Source organism: Sorex fumeus, unplaced genomic scaffold (assembly GCF_029834395.1).
Source record: "Sorex fumeus unplaced genomic scaffold, SorFum_2.1 ptg000002l, whole genome shotgun sequence".
NCBI classification, from domain to species: Eukaryota; Metazoa; Chordata; class Mammalia; order Eulipotyphla; family Soricidae; genus Sorex; species Sorex fumeus.
The window spans coordinates 29,275,105-29,294,256 of NW_026606059.1; the positions used below are offsets into that span (position 1 = coordinate 29,275,105).

The 19,152-nt window shown below is 48.1% G+C and overlaps 1 protein-coding gene across 2 annotated transcripts in view; it reads left to right on the top strand.

Annotated features, from left to right (window-relative positions):
- The first annotated feature begins 9,963 nt into the window (after window positions 1-9,963).
- The window catches only part of SLCO5A1 (solute carrier organic anion transporter family member 5A1), a 162,929-nt gene continuing 153,740 nt past the window's right edge, over window positions 9,964-19,152 (top strand). For both annotated transcript variants that reach the window (XM_056111040.1, XM_056111048.1), the window contains exons 1-2: window positions 9,964-10,098; window positions 11,849-13,203. In XM_056111040.1, the coding sequence (XP_055967015.1) occupies window positions 12,294-13,203 (910 nt within the window). In that variant the 5' untranslated portion in view covers window positions 9,964-10,098; window positions 11,849-12,293. The remainder of the gene's footprint in view (window positions 10,099-11,848; window positions 13,204-19,152) is intronic.

A 19,152-nucleotide genomic window follows, 5' to 3' on the forward strand; every position in this document is an offset into this window, starting at 1 on the left:
TTTCTCTCTTTCCATAATTGTGGTACATTTTATTTTGTTTCATTTTTAAAATTTATTTTTGGCTTTTGGACCACACCTGGCAATGTTCAAGGGTCACTCCTGACTCTACACTCAGGAATTACTTCCTGTGGTGCTCAGGGGACAATATGGGATGCTGGGGATCAAACCCAGGTTGTCTGTGTGCAAGGCAAGTGCTCTACCTGCTACACTATGACTCAGAGCCCAATAATGATACATTTAGAATTGGAACATCTTCTTGCGATGAAATTTGCGTCACCTAACTACTCTGTAGAAATGGAGCAGTGTCAGTTTTCCATGGAGTCTTTGATCTTCTCTAACTTGGTCTCCCTGGCCTACAGGTGACAGAGACCTTCAGAAGAGGGTGGGCAGGTGAGGAAGGACTGGCTCTGCCCTTCACTCACCGCAGGGCTACACCACACATTGTTTGGAACACTGTGAGATTTAGGTCTTTCAGATTAATGCCAGGAATTGTGAACCTCCTGTCTTGCTGCTTACTTTGTAGGAGGGAGCCCAACAATGTGTAATCACCTTACAGTGCTTGTTTGTCCATGACCTTGTGTCCATTAGCCTTCTAAGCCCTAGGATAAGATCAGTCCTGAAACTATCTTTTCAGTGGTCTAGAGGACAGGTCTGCTCTTTGGATAGGAAATAGAAATCCAGAAGGTAAAGGAGAGGGAGAAAAAATAAGCTTTCTTTTGCTTTGCTCTCTAGATCAGGGTGTTTGGGGCAGTGTTACAGATACTTCAGGGTCTCTTGGAGGCAAGTCTTAAAAAGTTCTTCTGCAAGGTGGCTAGGTAGAGGAACCCTGAATGAATGAGTTCTAATTCTCCATCTGACTCTGCAGCAGTGTATTTACCTTTGGTGTGTGTGTGTGTGTGTGTGTGTGTGTGTGTGTGTGTGTGTGTGTATTGCAGTTTTGGGGAATGAATCCAGTCCTCAAACATGCAAGACAAGTATTCCACCACTGTACTCAATTCCTGACCCAAGTATATGCATCTCTGTTCAGTGTAAGACAGACGAACTACTCTGGACTTTTAGGATCTGCTACGGGGGGTTATGTGTATATGGTATTTCTGACTAGATAAATGACCTCTAGGTCCTGTGACCATGAATGACTCTAAACACTGACAATCAGCCCTTCTAGGGAAACTGGCACATGTGCCAGTCAGGAGGGTGCGGGAGTAAAAACTTTGACTGGTCTCTCACCTTCAGAATACCCTAAACTCAGAGATTAAAAAGCAGCCAAAGCTACAATCACCTCTCAGCCTTCTGAAGCTGGAGTTGGGACTGCTGAGTACTAAAGCAGAAAGATACCACACTCATGACCTGAAGCAGCTCAAATGGTGTGGTCTGGGTCTCATTCTACTCTCCCAAACTCACAAGAGTGCATCAATTCTTTTGGGGGGGAGGTGTGAGGTGGGGACACACCAGGCAGTATTCGGGGTTTACTTCTTGCTCTGCTATCAGAAATCACTTCTAAGGGGCTTCAGGGACAATCTGGGGTGCTGGAAATCAAACACAGGTGTGCTGGATACAAGGCAGGTGCCCTATCTGCTGTATTATCACCTGGTTCTGTGTACATAAATTCTTGTCCACTGGATCTGAGACTGGTCTTAGCTCAGTGGTTACTTGGTTGTGATTTATTTGAGGGCCATATTTGTCTGTGCTTATTCTTAGCTCTTTGTGTAGAGATCACTGGTGGTACTGGGAAGCAAATTAGCTCAGCTGCTTGCAAGACAAGTGCCTACCCGGCCCAGCTGTGCTGTCTCTTGACCCCAGGCAGTTGAATGAAGTGTCCAACTTAGGTCTGCAAGGGAATCTGGGGAATGGCATTTTCTCTTCCTCCCTCCCTCCCTCCCTCCCTCCTTCCCTCCCTCCCTCCCTCCCTCCCTCCCTCCCTCCCTCCTTTGGTTCTTCAGACTCTTCCATTGAAGAAGGAACAAAAAAGCAGTAACACACTGGACACCAAAAAACTGTATCTAACACAGATAATTTCATGGTTTCCCATGTGCTTAGTTTTCATGGTAGACTTTATGCTGGAAGAAAGATCTACCTCAGTAAAGGATGCTAATATCTGGGTCAGAAAATTAAAACTGGGGTGAGGGGTGCCTGTGAGGCACATTAGAGGCACATTTAAGATTTCACAAGATTTCACTTAGCTTCCAGGCTGCCATCTGTTTCATGGGTGCTGGGAAGAGACTCCGGGATCAGAGATGGACAAAGGTGCTCGTGGCAGAGTCAGCTGCCAGAGGTGTCTGTTCATGGCTCCTCTTCCACAGGTGGAGTGAAGATTTCATCCTGGAGGCCTGTGAGTACAGTGACCTGCATTATAAAGGAGACACCTGGGCCTGTGGTCCCACAGATACAAGCAGAGGCAAGCCTGACCAGAAGAAAAGGGTGTCTTGTCACTCAGAGTTGCTGACTGCAAACATAACCTTGAGAAATGGCTTCTAGGCGCAACTGCTAAGAGTTCGTAGAGAAGCTTGAGAGGATGTCTGCTCTGTCTCCTTCCTTTCCTTTCCTGCCCTGGACCCCTTCTTATCTACCTTTCTTCCCCCTCCACTCCATTCTTTTCCAAGCAATCATGGAAATTATGGTAGTATTTAAAGGGAATGTAAAAACAAAACAAAACAAAACAAAACAAAACACTGTCCTCCTGTTGTTCATCGATTTGCTCGAGCGGGCCCAGTAACGTCTCCATTGTGAGACTTCTTGTTACTGTGTTTGGCATATTGAATACTCTCAGTAGCTTGCCAGGCTCTCTGAGAGGGGCGGAGGAATCGAACCCAGCTCGGCTGGGCTGGCTGCGCACAGGGCAAACGCCCTACCGCTGTGCTATCCCTCCAACGCTCGCAAAGGGAATGTAATTTTTTTTTTTTTTTGCCACACTTGGTAATGGTCAGGGCTACTCTTAGCTCTGCACTCAGGGATCACTCCTGGCATGCTCAGTGGACCATGTGGGGTACTGGGGATTCAACCAAGTAAAACAACTGCTTTACTCACTGTACCATCTCTTCAACCCCAGGAATCTAGAATTTTATGTACAATTTCATCTCTTCATAGGAATTTTCCTTCTCATTTTTCTATTTTTTGGAAGGAGCTTTTTTGATTCACACCTAGTGATGCTCAGGGTTTACTCCTGGCTCTCTGCTCAGGAATTATTCCTGGCGGTGCTTAGGGGACCATATGAGATGCTGGAAATCAAACCCAGGTTGGCCATGTGCGAGGCAAATGGCCTTTCTGTTGTACTATTGCTCTGGCACTTTCTCCTCATTCTTATCCTTGCAGTATCTGGTTTGTAATTTAATTTGGTTACATTCTCCCTCCCCCCAAACCAACCAACCAGCCAACCAACCAACCACCCAACCAACCAACCAACCAACCAACCAACCAACCAACCACCAGTGCTCAGAGACCGTGAAGACTGACTCGAGGTAATAAGCAACTGGACTCGTTCCATACATGAGCGGAGGACAGGTTCATTGCTGGAGGATCACCCTGGCCTCACCTGGCAGTGCTGGGGCAGGGGTCTATAAAGTAGTGGGGATCAAACTGGGCCACTATATCTGAGTCCCTGACCCCTGTGCAATCTCTACAGCCTTTTGGCTTTTTTTTTTTTTAAGTTGAATTGCTGTGCGATAGACCATTACAAAGCTGTTCGTGATTTAAAGTTTAAAGTTCCAACACCCATCCCTCCACCAGTCGTACATTTCTTACCACTACTGCCCCCAGTTTCCCTCCCACCACACCCAAGCCCCCATCTCCCATCCCTAGAGGCAGGCATTTTCCTCTCTCTCTCTCTCTCTCTCTCTCTTCCTCTCTCTCTCTCTCTCTCTTCCTCTCTCTCTCTCTCTCTCTCCTTTTGTGCATTATGGTTTGCAATACAGGTACTAAGGGGTCATTATGTTTGTTAAGGGAGTTCAGTATATATATATATATATACATATATATATATATATATATATATATATATATATTGCTTTTTGGGTCACACCTGGTGATGCACAGGGGTTACTCCTGGCTCTGCACTCAGGAGTTACTCCTGGCAGTGCTCAGGGGACCATATGGGATGCTGGGGATTGAACCCAGGTCGGCCGTGTGCAAGGCAACCGCCCTACCCACTGTGCTATCTCTCCAGCCCCGGAGTTCAGTATTTTTATTGGGAAGGTATAGCTCAAGTAATTTTTTCAACTGAGTGGCAACTTCGGGGTGTGCATGTGACAGTTGGGGCTTCTGAAAGCATGGAGGTGGTGGGAGGTAGCCCCCTGGCTTATTTTTTTTTAAGGGAGATGAAAGATTCTAGAAGTTTCTTGCATTGTCTTCCTGTCCAGGTTGCCTCCCAGAGAGGGTCCTCAGTCTTTTATTGATAATAAATAATTGACTGATTATTTTGGGGTCATAACCAGTGATGCTTAGGGGTTACTCTTGGCTCTGCACTCAGGAATGACTCCTGGCCGTGCCCAGGGGACCATATGGGATGCTGGGGATTGAATATGGGTTGGCCATGTACAAGGCAAATGGTCTACCCCTCTATAGTATCATTCCAGCTTCCCTTGACTCTTTTAGACAGTGGCCAGTGGCCACTGGTTCACAGAATGTAGTTTCCTCTGCTATGGGACCTGCAGTGCTAAAATGGACACAGTTGGCCCTTTCAACTCTAGTGCTTTAGGATCCTCTAACCACAATTCCTTATGCTCTTTAGCACTTAAAGGATCCACAAACCACCGGCAGGCCTGGGCCTCATTTACTGTACATCAAGGCCAGACTTGTTCTTCTGTTTTACTTGGCTTTAAATTTACTTCTAAATTAGGGTATAAATGCTAATTTCTGTGAAGACTTTGCTCTATAGCCTTATAGCTGACAACACTTTTGTATCTCTTTGGAAGCTGTCTAGAGAGTAAGTCTTTAAATTTCTCACAATGAGAAAAAAATTACATAATTTTGTGTGGTGATAGGTGTTAACTAGATTTGCTTTTGTGATCCGTTTACAGTGTATGTAGATACCAATTATCTCACACACCTAAACTCAAGACGATGTTAAATGTCAGTTCTATCTGAATAAATTAAATTTAAAAAATAAAATAAAGAGAAGAAATTGAGGAAATTCATCATATCACAAACCACCTTTGTGGACTCAAGAACATAAATACAATTTAAGTATGCCATAGAGGTTAATAATCTGGGTGTATCTCCTAAGTCTATGAATAAATTGTACTTTTTTTCCCCCTCTCTCCCCTTCTTTAATTTTTTTTTTTTTTAAAGAAATACTAAGGGAACACTAGGACAGTGGGAGAGGACAAAAATGCCTGACACAGAGGCAGGCTGGATGGTGGGAGGTAACTGGGGAAACTTGGTGGAGGGGAGTGGGCACTGGTGAAGGGATTGGTGTTGGAACAATGTATGGAAGAAATTCAATCATAAATATCTTTGTAATTTTGTAATTCACAGTGGTTCAAATAAAAAAAGATACTTTGTCTCCTTGTCACAACTAACACCGAATTCACAGGTATTAGGGACAACTATATTAGGAGGATCTATATATTGGATTCAAGGCCCACTAAAGAAGTGAATAAATATATACACACATGTACATATATATGAAAATATATACATACATGTTTTTTTTTTCCCTCTGTGTGTATTTGTGTGTGTGTGGTGCAGGGAACCAAACCCAGGGCATCTTACATCCAAGGCAAGTTCTACCACTGAGCCACATTTCCAGGCCCCCAGATAATCCTCTGCATCCAAACTCAACTTCGTAGCCCAGATGAGGGGCCTGTGAAATGAGCCCTCTTTGATAAGAAAGGTGTGGAGAAAGGTAGAAAGGCACCCTTCTGCTTTCCGTCCCTGTCTTCCAAATAGATTTTAATCCCGTACATTGTAGCAAAGGCCTCTGACTTATTGTACTGGGAAAGAAGCTGTTTATGTACAAGTTAGACTGATGACTTAAAAGCTTGAGCAAGCCTGGAAAATTAAAGTTTATAGCCATGTGCTTCCTCTTCCAATATCTCTCGCGAGACAGATACAGGCAATTGCCCTCCTTTCAATCTGTGAAATAAGTCATGGGGGTAAGCAGGACCCCCCCCCCCCCTTACCCATATACACCCACCATGAAAATCAATTTCTTTTCATTATTCTAAAAATTAGATTCGATGGGTGGAAATCCAGACTTTTCTAAGAGTAACATTTATCTGCAAAGGAGAGCACAAAAGCAATGTCTCTGGCTCAATGTTTATTTCTTTCCTTCTCTACTCATAGCTAATTGGGTCTTTTATCTTCTGTTCATAAGTCATAATCTTTCTATTAGTGGTGATGAAACAATCTATTAGTTTTTAGAGTTGGTCCTAGTCTAACTCTGGTAATTCACCATGAATAAATACAGGATGTTCCAGGGACAGGATATCTGACTTTCAGCAGGAAGGGCGGCTGGCCCAGATGCTGCAGACTGAATGTGCCGTAGCACAGTCCCTGTCTGGGGCTGAGGCTGAAATAAGAGAAGAGCCCAGGAGCTAGGAAGGATGTACCAGGAAGAGGATCAATGCTGTTTGAATCCAGAATAAGGCTCAGAAGGGGCACTGGGGCATAGGAAATGTCACATATTTTTGCCTGTCTTATCAGTAATAGGAGACAAAAATGTGGACACACGTGACAGTTAGAGTCATAGCACCTGTTTGTGGATTAGTCACTGTGGGCTTATGGTGATATTAAGAAAAGGGCACAGGGGCTGGAACAATAGCACAGCGGGTGGGGCATTTGCCTTGCATGCGGCCGACCTGGGTTCGATTCCCAGCATCCCATATGGTTATGGTCCCCTGAACGCACCGCCAGGGGTAATTCCTGAGCACAGAGCCAGGAGCAACCCCTGTGCATCACTGGGTGTGACCCAAAAAGCAAAAACAAATAAAAGAAAGGGCACAGTGGCAGTGGTTGAGACCATGATTGTCCTTGTTCCCCCCCCCTTTTTTTTTGCTTTTTGGGTCACACCCAGTGATGCACGGGGGTTACTCCTGGGTCATGCACTCAGGAATTACTCCTGGCGGTGCTTTGGGAACCATATGGGATGCTGGGAATTGAACCTAGGTCGGCCATATGCAAGGCAAATGCCCTACCTGCTGTGCTATCTCTCCAGCCCCTGTCCTTGTCCTATTTGATCAGTCAGTGCTTCATTGCCACACTGAGCTGTCTCAAGAAGAACCTCAAGAGGAAAAGGCAGATGGAATAGTGAAGGGATCACTAAGAAAATGATGGTTGGAGGAATCGGCCAGGATGGGAGATGTGTGATGAAAGTAGATAATGGAGCAAACATGATAACCTCTCAGTATCTGCATTGAAAATCATGATGCCCAAAAGTAGAGAGAGAGTATGGGGAATATTGGGAGGCAGTGGGAGGGTGGGAAACGGGGTGTATATTGAGGATATTGGTGGTGGGGAATCTGCACTGGTGGAGGGATGGGTGTTTGATCATTATGTGACTGTAGCTCAAACATGAAGGCTTGTAACTATCTCATGGTGATTCAATAAAAAAAAATAAATAAAAATTAAAAAAAATTTACTTAGGTAAAGGTAAAGGCCCTCCCGTTGATTGTTGATTAGCTCGAGCGGGCCCAGTAACGTCTCCAACAACTTTGTTGTTACTGTGTTTGGCATATCGAATGCTCTCGGTAGCTTGCCGGGCTCTCCGAGAGGGGTGGAGGAATCGAACTCGGGTCGGCCATGTTGGCTGCTTGTAAGGCGAATGCCCTACCGCTGTGCTATTGCTCATACCTCAAGCTCATAATACCATTTTTGGTTGTTAGCTGGCTTGTTTCATTTTTGTTTTTACTAAGCCAGGTAGTGCTCAGGGTTGACTTCTCAGGGATCACTCCTGGAGGGGATGGGGGGTTTGAGGGCGGGGACCATATGTAGTCCTGGGAACAAACCTAGGTCAGCCATGTGTGAGGCAAGTACTTTACCTGCTATATTATCTTTCTAGATTCAGTTGGCTTATTTTGTTGGCTGAAGATTTGATGTAGGTCTGGTGGTTTTTGATTATTAACTGATGCAAGGTACATTGATAAGTCAATCTGTTATACAGTCATGAGCAATACAGAGTCACAGTTAGGAGCAGGGACTTTTGATGAATTCTGTTCACAGACTAGCCCTGTGGCTTATCCTCTCTGCACTTCACCCCTCACATGTGCCAAGTGGAGACAATGCTTTCATCGGATAAGGTCAGGGTCAACATTGATATGACTTTGCTGGCTATCACAGACTCCAGCTGTGCTCTTTCCTCACCGCAGGCCAAAGTTCACCTCTCAAAGTTCACCAGTGTCTTCCTGCTGCAGACAGCTAAATGGACTCTTCAGTTACCATCCAGCTTGTCTTTCTTCTTTATGCAAAGGACCACTCTCCTTTGAAAATTTCCTGATACTTTTTTTTTTTTGCTTTTTTTGGGGTCACACCCAGCGATGCACGGGGGTTACTCCTGGTTCATGCATTCAGGAATTACTCCTGGCCGTGCTCGGGGAACCATATGGGATGCTGGGAATCGAACCCGGGTCGGCCGAGTACAAGGCAAACGCCCTACCGGCTGTGCTATCACTCCAGCCCCGAAAATTTCCTGATTCTTAACAACCTGACCATAACATGCTCACAACTTCTAGTTGCCCTCCTTAGCTTCCCTCTCTCTTACTGTTATCCCCAGACTATGTCTCTAAAGCTACCTCTCCTCAGTTTGCGTGATCTTCCTTATTCACTGTGCCATCTTAGGGCTGAGAACTCATTATCCATGGCTCTAGCCTGCTCTTCCTGTGTGCAGCTGAACCAATGGCTTATGTGTTCTGCACACTTGGGTGTCCCAAAGGCATTTCAAAGTCAGCATAACTTTAATTGAGAACTATCTTTGCCCTTAAACCCTAGTTTACGTCCTGTGTATTTGTGTTTATTTATTTTGACTTTGGGCCACACCTGGAGTGCTCAGAGCTTACTTCTGGCTCTGTGCTCAGTGGTCACTCCTGGCAGTGCTTGGGAGGTGGGGGAAGAGAAGTGTGCTTTATGCCATGCCTCTGCTATCAAACCCTGGTGGGCTGTGTGCAAGGCAAATCTTAACCCCTGTTCTAGCTCTCCAGCTCTGCTCCTGTATTTTTATTGGGAATCATCCATCCAAATCACCCAAGGGTGGAACTTCAGCGACAACTGACATTGGCCCGTGTGTGTGTGTGTGTGTGTGTGTGTGTGTGTGTGTGTGTGTACTCCTGGTGGTGCTCAGGGGACCATATGAGATGCTGGGGATCAAACCTGGGTCAGTGCCATGCAAGGCAAATACTATCTGTTCCTACCTCCCCATTGGCCCATTTTCTCCTGGATTTCTTGTCTAAAGGCCCTAACCAATCCTTTCCTCTCCAAACCCCTATCCAATGCCACATCACATTTTGCTCAGAGATTGCCTCCAAAGTTGTTTTGGGGGCTGACTCGACTGACACAGGAGTCAGTGCTGATTTACACAACCTGTGAAAGCAGACTTTTTCTGCTTTGCCTCATCCATGCCGTCTCACTCCTTCTGCCTGGGCTTGAGGGTGGGATCGATGAGTGGGGATGAGGGTCTGGGGTAGCATCGGCTATGGAACTGACCCTGCTCTACGTTACTGAGAGCAGCGTTTCTTCGTGATTAGAGTCCCGCATTCCTGGGATCCTGTCTTGATGATCACTGGTCCCCAGAACCTTTCCCGGAGACATTGTGGGGGCCCGTGGCACAGAATATTTTATTCTGGCAGGACTCTTTCCTCGGGCCGGGGAGCTGCTCCCTCGGGGGTTCGGTGCTGCCGGCAGGGTGAAGGGCAGGGGGGTGGCTGCCACCAGGCGGGGCCGGCTGCTGCCCGCGCGCCTGCGCCCTCTCGGCTCCGCTGGGGGCGCGTCTCCGTGCGCGTGTTTGGAAAGGCTTGGGTGACAGGCGACGAGCCGGGGGAAGAGTTCAGCCTGAGTCACAGTCTCATTCACCGATTTCTCGGCCGCTGGACGGCGGCGACTTCCCCAGGCTGCTCCCAACTCCTACCGCCCTTGCACACCTCCAGCCAGCCAGCCTTCCCCGCAGACCCACGAGTGAGTAGCCGCTGCTGGTGCGCCGGCTGCGCGGTGAGCTGTCCCCAGCTGACAGTGTTTGTGTGTGTGCGTGTGTGCGTGTGTGTGTGTGTGCGCGCGCGCGTGTGTGTGTGTGTTCGCGCGCGCGCGCTCAGGGGGTGTCCCCGAGATCCCCCGCCGGCCCCGAGGGCTCCCCACCCGGCTCAGCGTGTGCTCGGCGTGTGCGCTGCCGCGCGGTGCTTGCCCGGGCAGGGGCTCGGACGCCCCCGGCTCCGGGAGCGAGTTTGCTGGAATTTCCCGGCCCGGCGCGCGGCCGCCGGTGGGGTTCCCCCCGGAAGGCTCCTGGCGGCGGGCGGCGGGGATGCCCGCGCCGTGCACGGCGGCAGGCCGGGAATCCGGAGCGGATCTGGCTCTGCAGAGCCCTGGGAGACGCCAGCGCTGCCGCCCCCGCTCGCTCGGCAGCCTAGCCGCCTTCCTCCCGGATCCTACCCCTCTGCTCTTGAGCAGCATCACAAAAGCGCGCCGCCGAGGAAGACCCGGTGCCACCCCGCGGCCACTTCTCTCCCACCTGGTGCACAGCTTCCCCCCACCAACTCCCCCACCCCGGTCGGAAGCCCCAAGTGGAAGATTACGGGCTGGGGCTTACCGCGGGGACACACCTGTTTTAGGATTTCTCTTGAATTCAAGCTTGGGTGCAGCAAGGGTTGCAACACCTACGCGCCCGTGGAGTGTGTGTGTGTGTGTGTGTGTGTGTGTGTGTGTGTGTTGTGTGTGCGCGCGCGCGGACCCGGGGACCACGCTGGCGGGGTGCGCTCGCTGTAAATAGCAACACCTCCCGGCCGGCCGCCTGTGACCGCGCGGGCTCGGGGGCTCGTGGCGCGGTCTGTGACAGCGTGCCGGCATCTCTTTGTTTGGTTGTGGCTTCCCCACCCCTCCGCAGAGCTAATTGATTTTCAGTTTCACTTGACACTGCGCGCTGGGACTTGGTGTGGGCCGCAGCCTCGAATGCCCCCGGTATCTGTAATTGAATAGTTCTTTCGGGCTGGGGGTGGGGAAAGTGTGTGAGTGTGTGTGTGTGTGTGTGTGGGGGGGGATTATTTTTAGTGTGGGGAAAAGACAAGCATGCTGACCTTTTTTTTTTTTGCTGCTGCTGCCTGGGGCTTTGAGGACGTGTCTCTAAGTGATGGGACTGGTGGATTCATAGGCAGTTGCGCACACGTGCCTAAGCACAAGGGTGTCTGTATACACGTAGCTCTCCTCCTTTCTCATCCTTTTAAAATTTGGGGATTGAAGGTGTGTTGTGCGTTTTTTTTAAAAAAAAAAATCAACAACACCACCTGCGGGGGGGTGGTGGTGGGGAAAGCAGCATCATAAGAAGTCCCAAACTTTCCTTTGTTCTTTTGGGGGCATTTTCTATTTTGAGGCTTGGAGTAGGAGTACGAAAGGTGTTATTACTTTTGTAGAATAAGAGGCAGTGGCTCTGACTCAGAGCTGCCAGGTTGATAATTATTAACATAGAATAGATGCGCTGTTTAAGGGAAAGGGGCGGGGCGGGGGCAAGTCGGCGGAGACAATGAGGGAGGGTCTCTGCAGACCGCCCGCTGCTTATTGTTCCGGCTGCCGGGCTGCGGTCCGCCGCGCCTCCTGGGCATCGCTCCCCGAGCGCGTCCCTCGGTCTCACTCGGGACGGTCCGAGCCTCCACCCCCACCCCGCCCGCCGCTGCCCCGCCGGCCACAGCCCTTCGCTGACCGCCCTCTCTCTGCGTTGCAGGCTGCGAGCTCCACGCCGGAGAGTGTGCGCTCCTCCTGGAACCCCGGCGGCGAGGAGCCGGCTCCTCCCGGGCCCGATGCAGTGCGGACGGCCGCGGTAAGCGCCCCACACTGGGCACCGCGCGTACTTGCTCCGGCGACCACGGGCCGAGGGGATGCGCCTGCCGCGAGCGCCCGCTCCGAGGTGGACGTGTAGCAGGGCTCGTGGCAGCGCCGCGCGGACCCCTGTCCCCCGGGGCACGCGGCGGCCGAGCCTCGGAGCCCTGTCGACCCGCGGCATGCCCTGGGCGCCTCCCTGCGAGTGAGGATGCCCGCCGGCGCGGGTTTGCGGCTCCAGACTCGGTCCGCGGTGGCCACGGCTGCGTGGGTTTGGGTGAGGGGAGAGCCGCGGAGTCCCTGAGAGCGTGTTCGTTCAGCCAGCGGTTCGGATCGGAATTGTCAGAGCCATGGACCACGGCACTGGGGTGCAGCCCCCGGCTGGAGAGCGGCTGGAAGCACCCGGCGCGGCTGGAGCTGTCCAAAAGCAGGGCGAACCCGAGTCCCTGAGGTCCAAGAGTTTACCGGTCTTGAACAGCGCCTCCTGCCGGTCAGACCTTAGTCCCGCAGGTGTAGACGCCAAGTCCAGCTGCGTCGATTCTCTGGACCACCCGGAGGTGAAGCCGGGCCGGAGTGGGATGAGCCCCAGTCCCTCTGCCCCTTGCACTTCGGCAGAGATGGCCGGGCTCGCAGACTGTAACCACAGCGTGGACATCAGCAAAACCGTGTCGGTGTCCTCCGCTTTGGCCACGCTCCAGGGGAGAAGGTGCTTCTACGTGGTCCTCACGGATTCCCGTTGCTTCCTGGTCTGCATGTGCTTCCTGACCTTCATCCAGGCGTTGATGGTCTCCGGCTACCTGAGCAGTGTCATCACCACCATCGAACGGCGCTACAGTCTCAAGAGTTCCGAGTCCGGGCTGCTGGTCAGCTGCTTTGACATTGGGAGCTTGGTGGTGGTGGTGTTCGTGAGTTATTTTGGTGGCCGGGGTCGGCGGCCGCTGTGGCTGGCCGTGGGGGGCCTTTTCATCGCCCTGGGCGCTGCGCTCTTCGCTTTACCTCACTTCATCTCACCTCCCTACCAGATCCAAGAGTTGAACGCCTCGGCCTCCAACGATGGCCTGTGCCAGACTGGTAACACCAGGGCGGCCTTGGAGCCCCCCGCCTGCCCGAAGGACTCGGGAGGAAATAATCACTGGGTCTACGTGGCGTTATTCATTTGCGCGCAGATTCTCATCGGAATGGGCTCCACGCCCATTTATACCCTGGGACCAACCTACTTAGACGACAATGTCAAGAAAGAAAACGCGTCCTTGTACCTAGGTAAGACTTCTTGCGCTTTGGGATAAGCTTGAAGTCCCCAATCGAAAAGAAACATTTTCACATTTTCTGGGCACATACATATATACGTTGATTCACATGCACCCCTTTAGATATACGGATATATAAAGGTTCAGTTTATTTCATGTTTTTAGATAGTGTGGCAGCGTGGTATGTTTTTAACTTTGGGAAAGGGTCAAATAAGTTGAAAGTTCTTTAAATTTTTTTCAGATTAGTACTTCACATTTGTCTTTTCCCAAGTAATATGAATATTTAAGCACGGGTGTAGTTCATCTCTTTTTCACTGCCTACCTTTGGGAAAGCTCAAATGTATCAGGTTTATCTTTTGGTTGCTGTCCTTCCAGGAAGGCACAAACAGGAATAGAATTTCCTATGGGTGGAATAAAATTTTGGCTTATTTATTTATTACTCAAATTTTAAAATATTTTATTAAGGCACTGTGATTTACAAAGTTGTTCGTAACAGTTGTTTCAGGCACACAGTAGTTTCAGTACCAATTCCACCACCTGTGTGCTTTTGGCTTATTTACATTCTCATCTACTTTGCTTCTTATTCTAACTAATAAGGCCTTTGGAGTATCAGACTATATGAAGCATACCTCTCCCCCCTCCCATTCTTATGCTTCTTACATAACACATGCTAGAAGAAACAAATAAATAAAAATCAAAAAGTGAAACTCAAATGACCAGGTTATCTTTCTGAAAAATAAACATTGCAAATTGTAAAACTGACCTAAAGCTTTTCTTTCTGCTGGTTGGAGACTCCAAATTTCATTCTCTTGGGAGAAGAATCGTAACTATATTCTGAAATATGGTAGCTTTTCAATTTGATGAGCTGTCTTGCATGAGTCAACTCCCAGGTACAGGGAGTGCTGGAGTTAAGTATAGGGTGCTTGTGTGAAGCCAGGCATTGGGTAGGACAATTTAGTTCTGGAAAAATCTTGATGGCTCTTAGTACCTTCCTCTGCTGGCTGCCTCTTCAATCTTGAACATCTGAGGGATAGATTTGAACTCTTGAAAAAGATGAGCATTTAGTCATGCTAATAAGATCTTTATGTGCCTATGTTTTTCTACATAGGAATCCAGCTCAAAGAAGAGACAAGCTTTTCCTTTATTAAAAAAAATGACAAATAAGCAAGTAGTAGCTACACTTAACAGTTATTAACCATGTGCTTCTGTCTCCTCGGTGTAGGAATGGTAAGGTTTTTTTTTTTTTGGTTTTGTTTTGGGGTCGTACCTGGAGGTGTTCAGGACTTAGTGTGTGGATTTGGAGTCATAACCTCAGCATTTTAAATCATCTTTATACTCATAGATAATGATTCAGGCCTGGAAGTCACCCTAAAGGTGCTAGAGCACATGCGGTACGTGTAGAAGGCCCCAGGTTCAAGTCTTAACCCCAGTCCAAAGTAAAACAGAACAGAGCTTCAACTTTTCTTCTACATAGACATTTCTGAAGAGTGCTGGGGAATTGAATTAGGATCAGCAGCATGCAAGACAAGTGCCCTTACCTGATGTACTATCACTCCGGCCCCCATTCTACTTTATTTGTACAAAATTCCATATTCTATATTTATTTGGTATATCACATTGTTTCTTGATTTACCATGTCTTTGTATACTAAAAGTTCAGCAATAAGACTGGATTATACTTAGATTGTTGGTTAGATTGCTTCAGAGACAATGTCGTGTGTTTTTTTGTTACTTCTGTGTAATTTATTAGTGGTGATAAATTAGTCACTAACCTCACTCCTTGCAGAAGCAGTTTGTACATTTAGCGCACAGAAAGGCTGCTGTATCTTGCCCATGACCATATCTCTCCTACAGTGAAAACTGCCAGGGTGGCAACATGGGACTTTCAAAAGATTAAGATATACATTCACATTCCATCACCATGGTTTGCAGATTTTGTTCCTGCAATTAATAACCTACTACTCTTTCTTTCTTTCTTTCTTTCTTTCTTTCTTTCTTTCTTTCTTTCTATCGTTACAATGAGAAGTCAGAAAGATTGATAAAAAACATTTAAATAGAGAATGGGGAATTTAAAAAGTGCTCAAGAAGACTGGTTTTGTGAACAATAAAGAAGGTATTTAAGCCAGTTATGTATTAGGAGAAATCCCATATCATAGCAAGCTAACACCATGCGCATTCTAAGAACATAATAGTAGTCTCTGGATTTGAAAGAGAACCTATAAAATCCACTTTAATGCCCTTGGTTTGACAGGCTTTGGTGACTTGTGCTTTGGTTCTTCTGCATGGTTTCTTCTCTTCTAAGAACTCTCGCTGAACGTGGAACATCTTTTCATTTGAGTGGACTCAGAGCCCCAACTCCTGCCAATGAGCGTGCAGCTGAAGGGAAACTCAGGGTTTTGGGGTCACGTGATCATGGACTTGATGCCCTTCAACTAGTCGCAAACTTTTTCGAGCCTCATTTCCTTCTCCATGAAATAGAGAAAAAAAAAATCATTCCTCTTACATTAAATAACGTAAAACACAGAAAATTCCTGACACTCAAACCACTGTAACTTACTAAGATACATTTATTCTGAAGCAGAATTCTAATAAGTTCCCAGAGTATGTATCCTAAGGCATTCATTAAAAAACACCTATTAATCAATGTAGAAAAGAAGTGGAGGAGGAGGAAGAGGAGGAAGGGGAAGCAAATGTCAACGGTGTAACTTTCCCCACTTGAACCTAGCACTTTATAAGCCTGCCTTGAATGGGCCTTATTTCCTCCCTACACTGAGTGCTGAGACTTTGTCTTATTTTTGGTGTCCTTAAAGTAGCAAAGTGCCCAGCACACAGTATGGACTTTCTAGATACTTTTTGCTTTGCTATTGAATGAGCAATTACTGCTAGAAGAATTAAATCTCTGTGCTCTGTTTGTGGTTGCTTTCCCTCTGGGTGGTGTTTTGTGCTACTGATGGAACAAATCTGTGGCCAAAGTTCCCCCAGAAAGTGGGTTAGCAGGTAGATTCAAGTTTTCAAAATAAATGGAGGTTAAGATCTCGTGAATAAGGGACTGGAGCAATAGCACAGTGGGTAGGGCATTTGCCTTTGCACGCAGGCGACCTAGGTTCAATTCCCAGCATCCCATATGGTCCCCCGAGCACCGCCAGGAGTAATTCCTGAGTGCATGAACCAGGAGTAACTGAGTAACTCCTGTGCATCGCCAGGTGTGACCCAAAAAGCCAAAAAAAAAAAAAATCATGAATAAGAAAAAAACATTGGAGTACTTACAGAGTCAAGGTGTGACTCTGAAAATTATCTACTATTTTTAAAGGCATAAATATATGCTTACAGTGGCCTTAAAAAGCAAAATAGGCTTTATAGAAGAAAAAAAAAGGGGGGGGCACAAGTAGTAGGTTAGTTATTGCAGGAACAAATATCTGAGTTTCAAACCATGGTAATGGAATGTGAATATGTATCTTAATCTTTTGAGAGTCCCATGTTGCCACCCTGGCAGTTTTCACTGTAGGAGAGATATAGTCAAGGGTAAGATACAGCAGCCTTTCTATGCGCTAAATATACTAACTGCTTCTGCAGGGAGTGAGGTTTAGTGTTGACCTGGAGCATAGAGAAAGCTTTGTTGGTATGAAGCAGTAAGGTTAGTAACTAGATTGGGATTTGTAATCGTATCTCATGGAGTGAGCAAATGGACTCCTCTGGGGGCCAGAAATTCATTAACTAACAAGGAAAACCAGAAAGAAGGACTTACATGTGGAAAATGAAAGGCAAGGATGCATTTCAGGAAGAGCAAACCACAATTTAATGGGGTGATATTCAGGACATGTAATGGGTGACTTGGCTGAGCTTTGTGTGGGCGCCACTGTTCCTCCTCCTGAATGTGCTAGCCCTGAATTCACTCAGAGAAGGGCTGGAACCAGTGTTGTGCTGTAGAAAGAGCATCCCAGAAAAAAGACAAAAGAGCTTTCGTTTGACCTTACCAATACAAGCCACAACTTACAATACAAGCAAGACTATAGATAATTCACTTCAGTTCCCAGCCTTTGTTTTCACATGGGTTGATTTTTTTTTTTTGCTTTTTGGGTCACACCTGGCGATGCACAGGGGTTACTCCTGGCTCTGCACTAAGGAATTACTTCCGGTGGTGCTCAGGGGACCATATGGGATACTAGGAATCAAACCTGGGTTGGCCGCATGCAAGGCAAATGCCCTACCCACTCTCCTATTGCTCCAGCCCCCATGGGTTGATTTTTTTTTCCCCCTTACTTTAGTAGCTTGAAGGTCAAGTAGGATTACATGTGGGTAAGTTATTTGTATTTCTGGAAGCCAGGGACTTGTGGCCACACTCACAGGAGCTTACTCCTGACTCTGCTCAGGGATCACTCCTGGCAGAGCTTGGGGTGAGTGTGTACTCTATGATGGGGATTGAGCTCCAGGTTGGATGAGTGCAGGCCAGTACTTCTCCCTATACTGTCTCTCTCACAATGTTCTGCCAAGTTTGGGAGGCAGCACTGTTTGTTTGTTTCTGGGCCACACCCAGCAGTGCTCAGGAGCTATTTTTGGCTTTGGCTAGGGAGTTGCTCTTGTTGGTGTTCTGGGGACCACCTCATGTTCAGGGTGACATGCTTTGCACGAGCTGTCCCTCCAGCTCTCCAGCTCATTTTGAAGGGAGTGGGCAGGGTGGGGAGAGGGAACTATTTTACCCTCCAGAGTTTGAAAGTCCTTAAACTTACCTTTTTCATAATTGTTTAAAAGGAAAGAACCCATGTAGGCAATAAGAACATAATAGAGAAAGACACTCCTTCAGAATGACCTGAAGTGTAAGAAAATCCTGATTAGTCTTTGCTCTAATTGACTTTTCTGAGAATCCAAAGCTTTATCCCCAGAGTTTTTCAAAGGCCGACCTTGGATGGCCCTTTTTAGTTTAGTCCATGCGTGTGTGTAAGGCAGAGCTATGCTCCTGAAACATAACTGAGGTCCTTTTGACACTGGATGGAACTGTGGTGCTCCAATTTCACCACTGTGATCTTGTTCACAGCTGGTCAAGCCGGCCTTCTCTGCCCACAGATTTCTCCACTCAGCAGGAAATACTAAAAGGGCATTTTTTGGAGTTTGGTTTTGTTTGTTTGAGCACCCAGTGGTTCTCAGAACCAGCTTCCGGGCCGTGTGCTCAGGGATCCTTCGCGGGGGGCTCAGGGCAGAGCCCATCAGTGGCGTGAAAGGCCAGTGACCTCCCCACTGTCCCCAACTGTCTCTGGGCCGTGAGCCGGGGCTGGACTTGTCTTTGCTCAGACTTGCTTTCCACTTGATTTTCCTACAAAGTGGGGACAGTTTGGTGTTTCGTCTGCATGCAGCTCTTTCCAGGAGGAGATGAAAGGGCCGGGGGCCTGGGGTCCTTCCTGTTAACCCTACCCGGGGGTCTGTATTCCACTCCCCCCTTCACACCTGTAGCTGGTTCCTAGCAACCCCCCCCCCCCCCCCACCAGGGTCCCCAAGCTGATAGTGGGACACAGCATTCTCTTCCAGCTCCCGGATGGATTCCAACTTCACGGAATGTTCTGGAAGCTCTGTCCCAGGGGCACTCACAGTCGTGCTGTCCACAGGGGCCAGCTGATACCTCATTCCAAGCCCCCAACCCATGGTTTGTCACACCATCACAGCAGGGGGCACTTCCTGTCCCCCAGGCCAGCCCAGCCTGCGACTTCCTGCTAGTTTCTCATCTTTCCCCTCCCCGCCCCCCAGCCCGCCTTAGCCAGGCAGGTCCCCACGCTCTCACTCACAGCCACGGTTAACATCCCTGCACAAAAACACCCGTTTCTGCACTTGGGCGATCCCTGTTAGCTCGATCTGCTCCCAGGCCAATAGAATTCATGTCTAAGGACGTGCATCCATGACTACTGAGCTATCTCCCCTACCCCAGCCCTGGAAAACAATATTTTTTTGGTCAACATGTGGACAAAGCTCTGGGG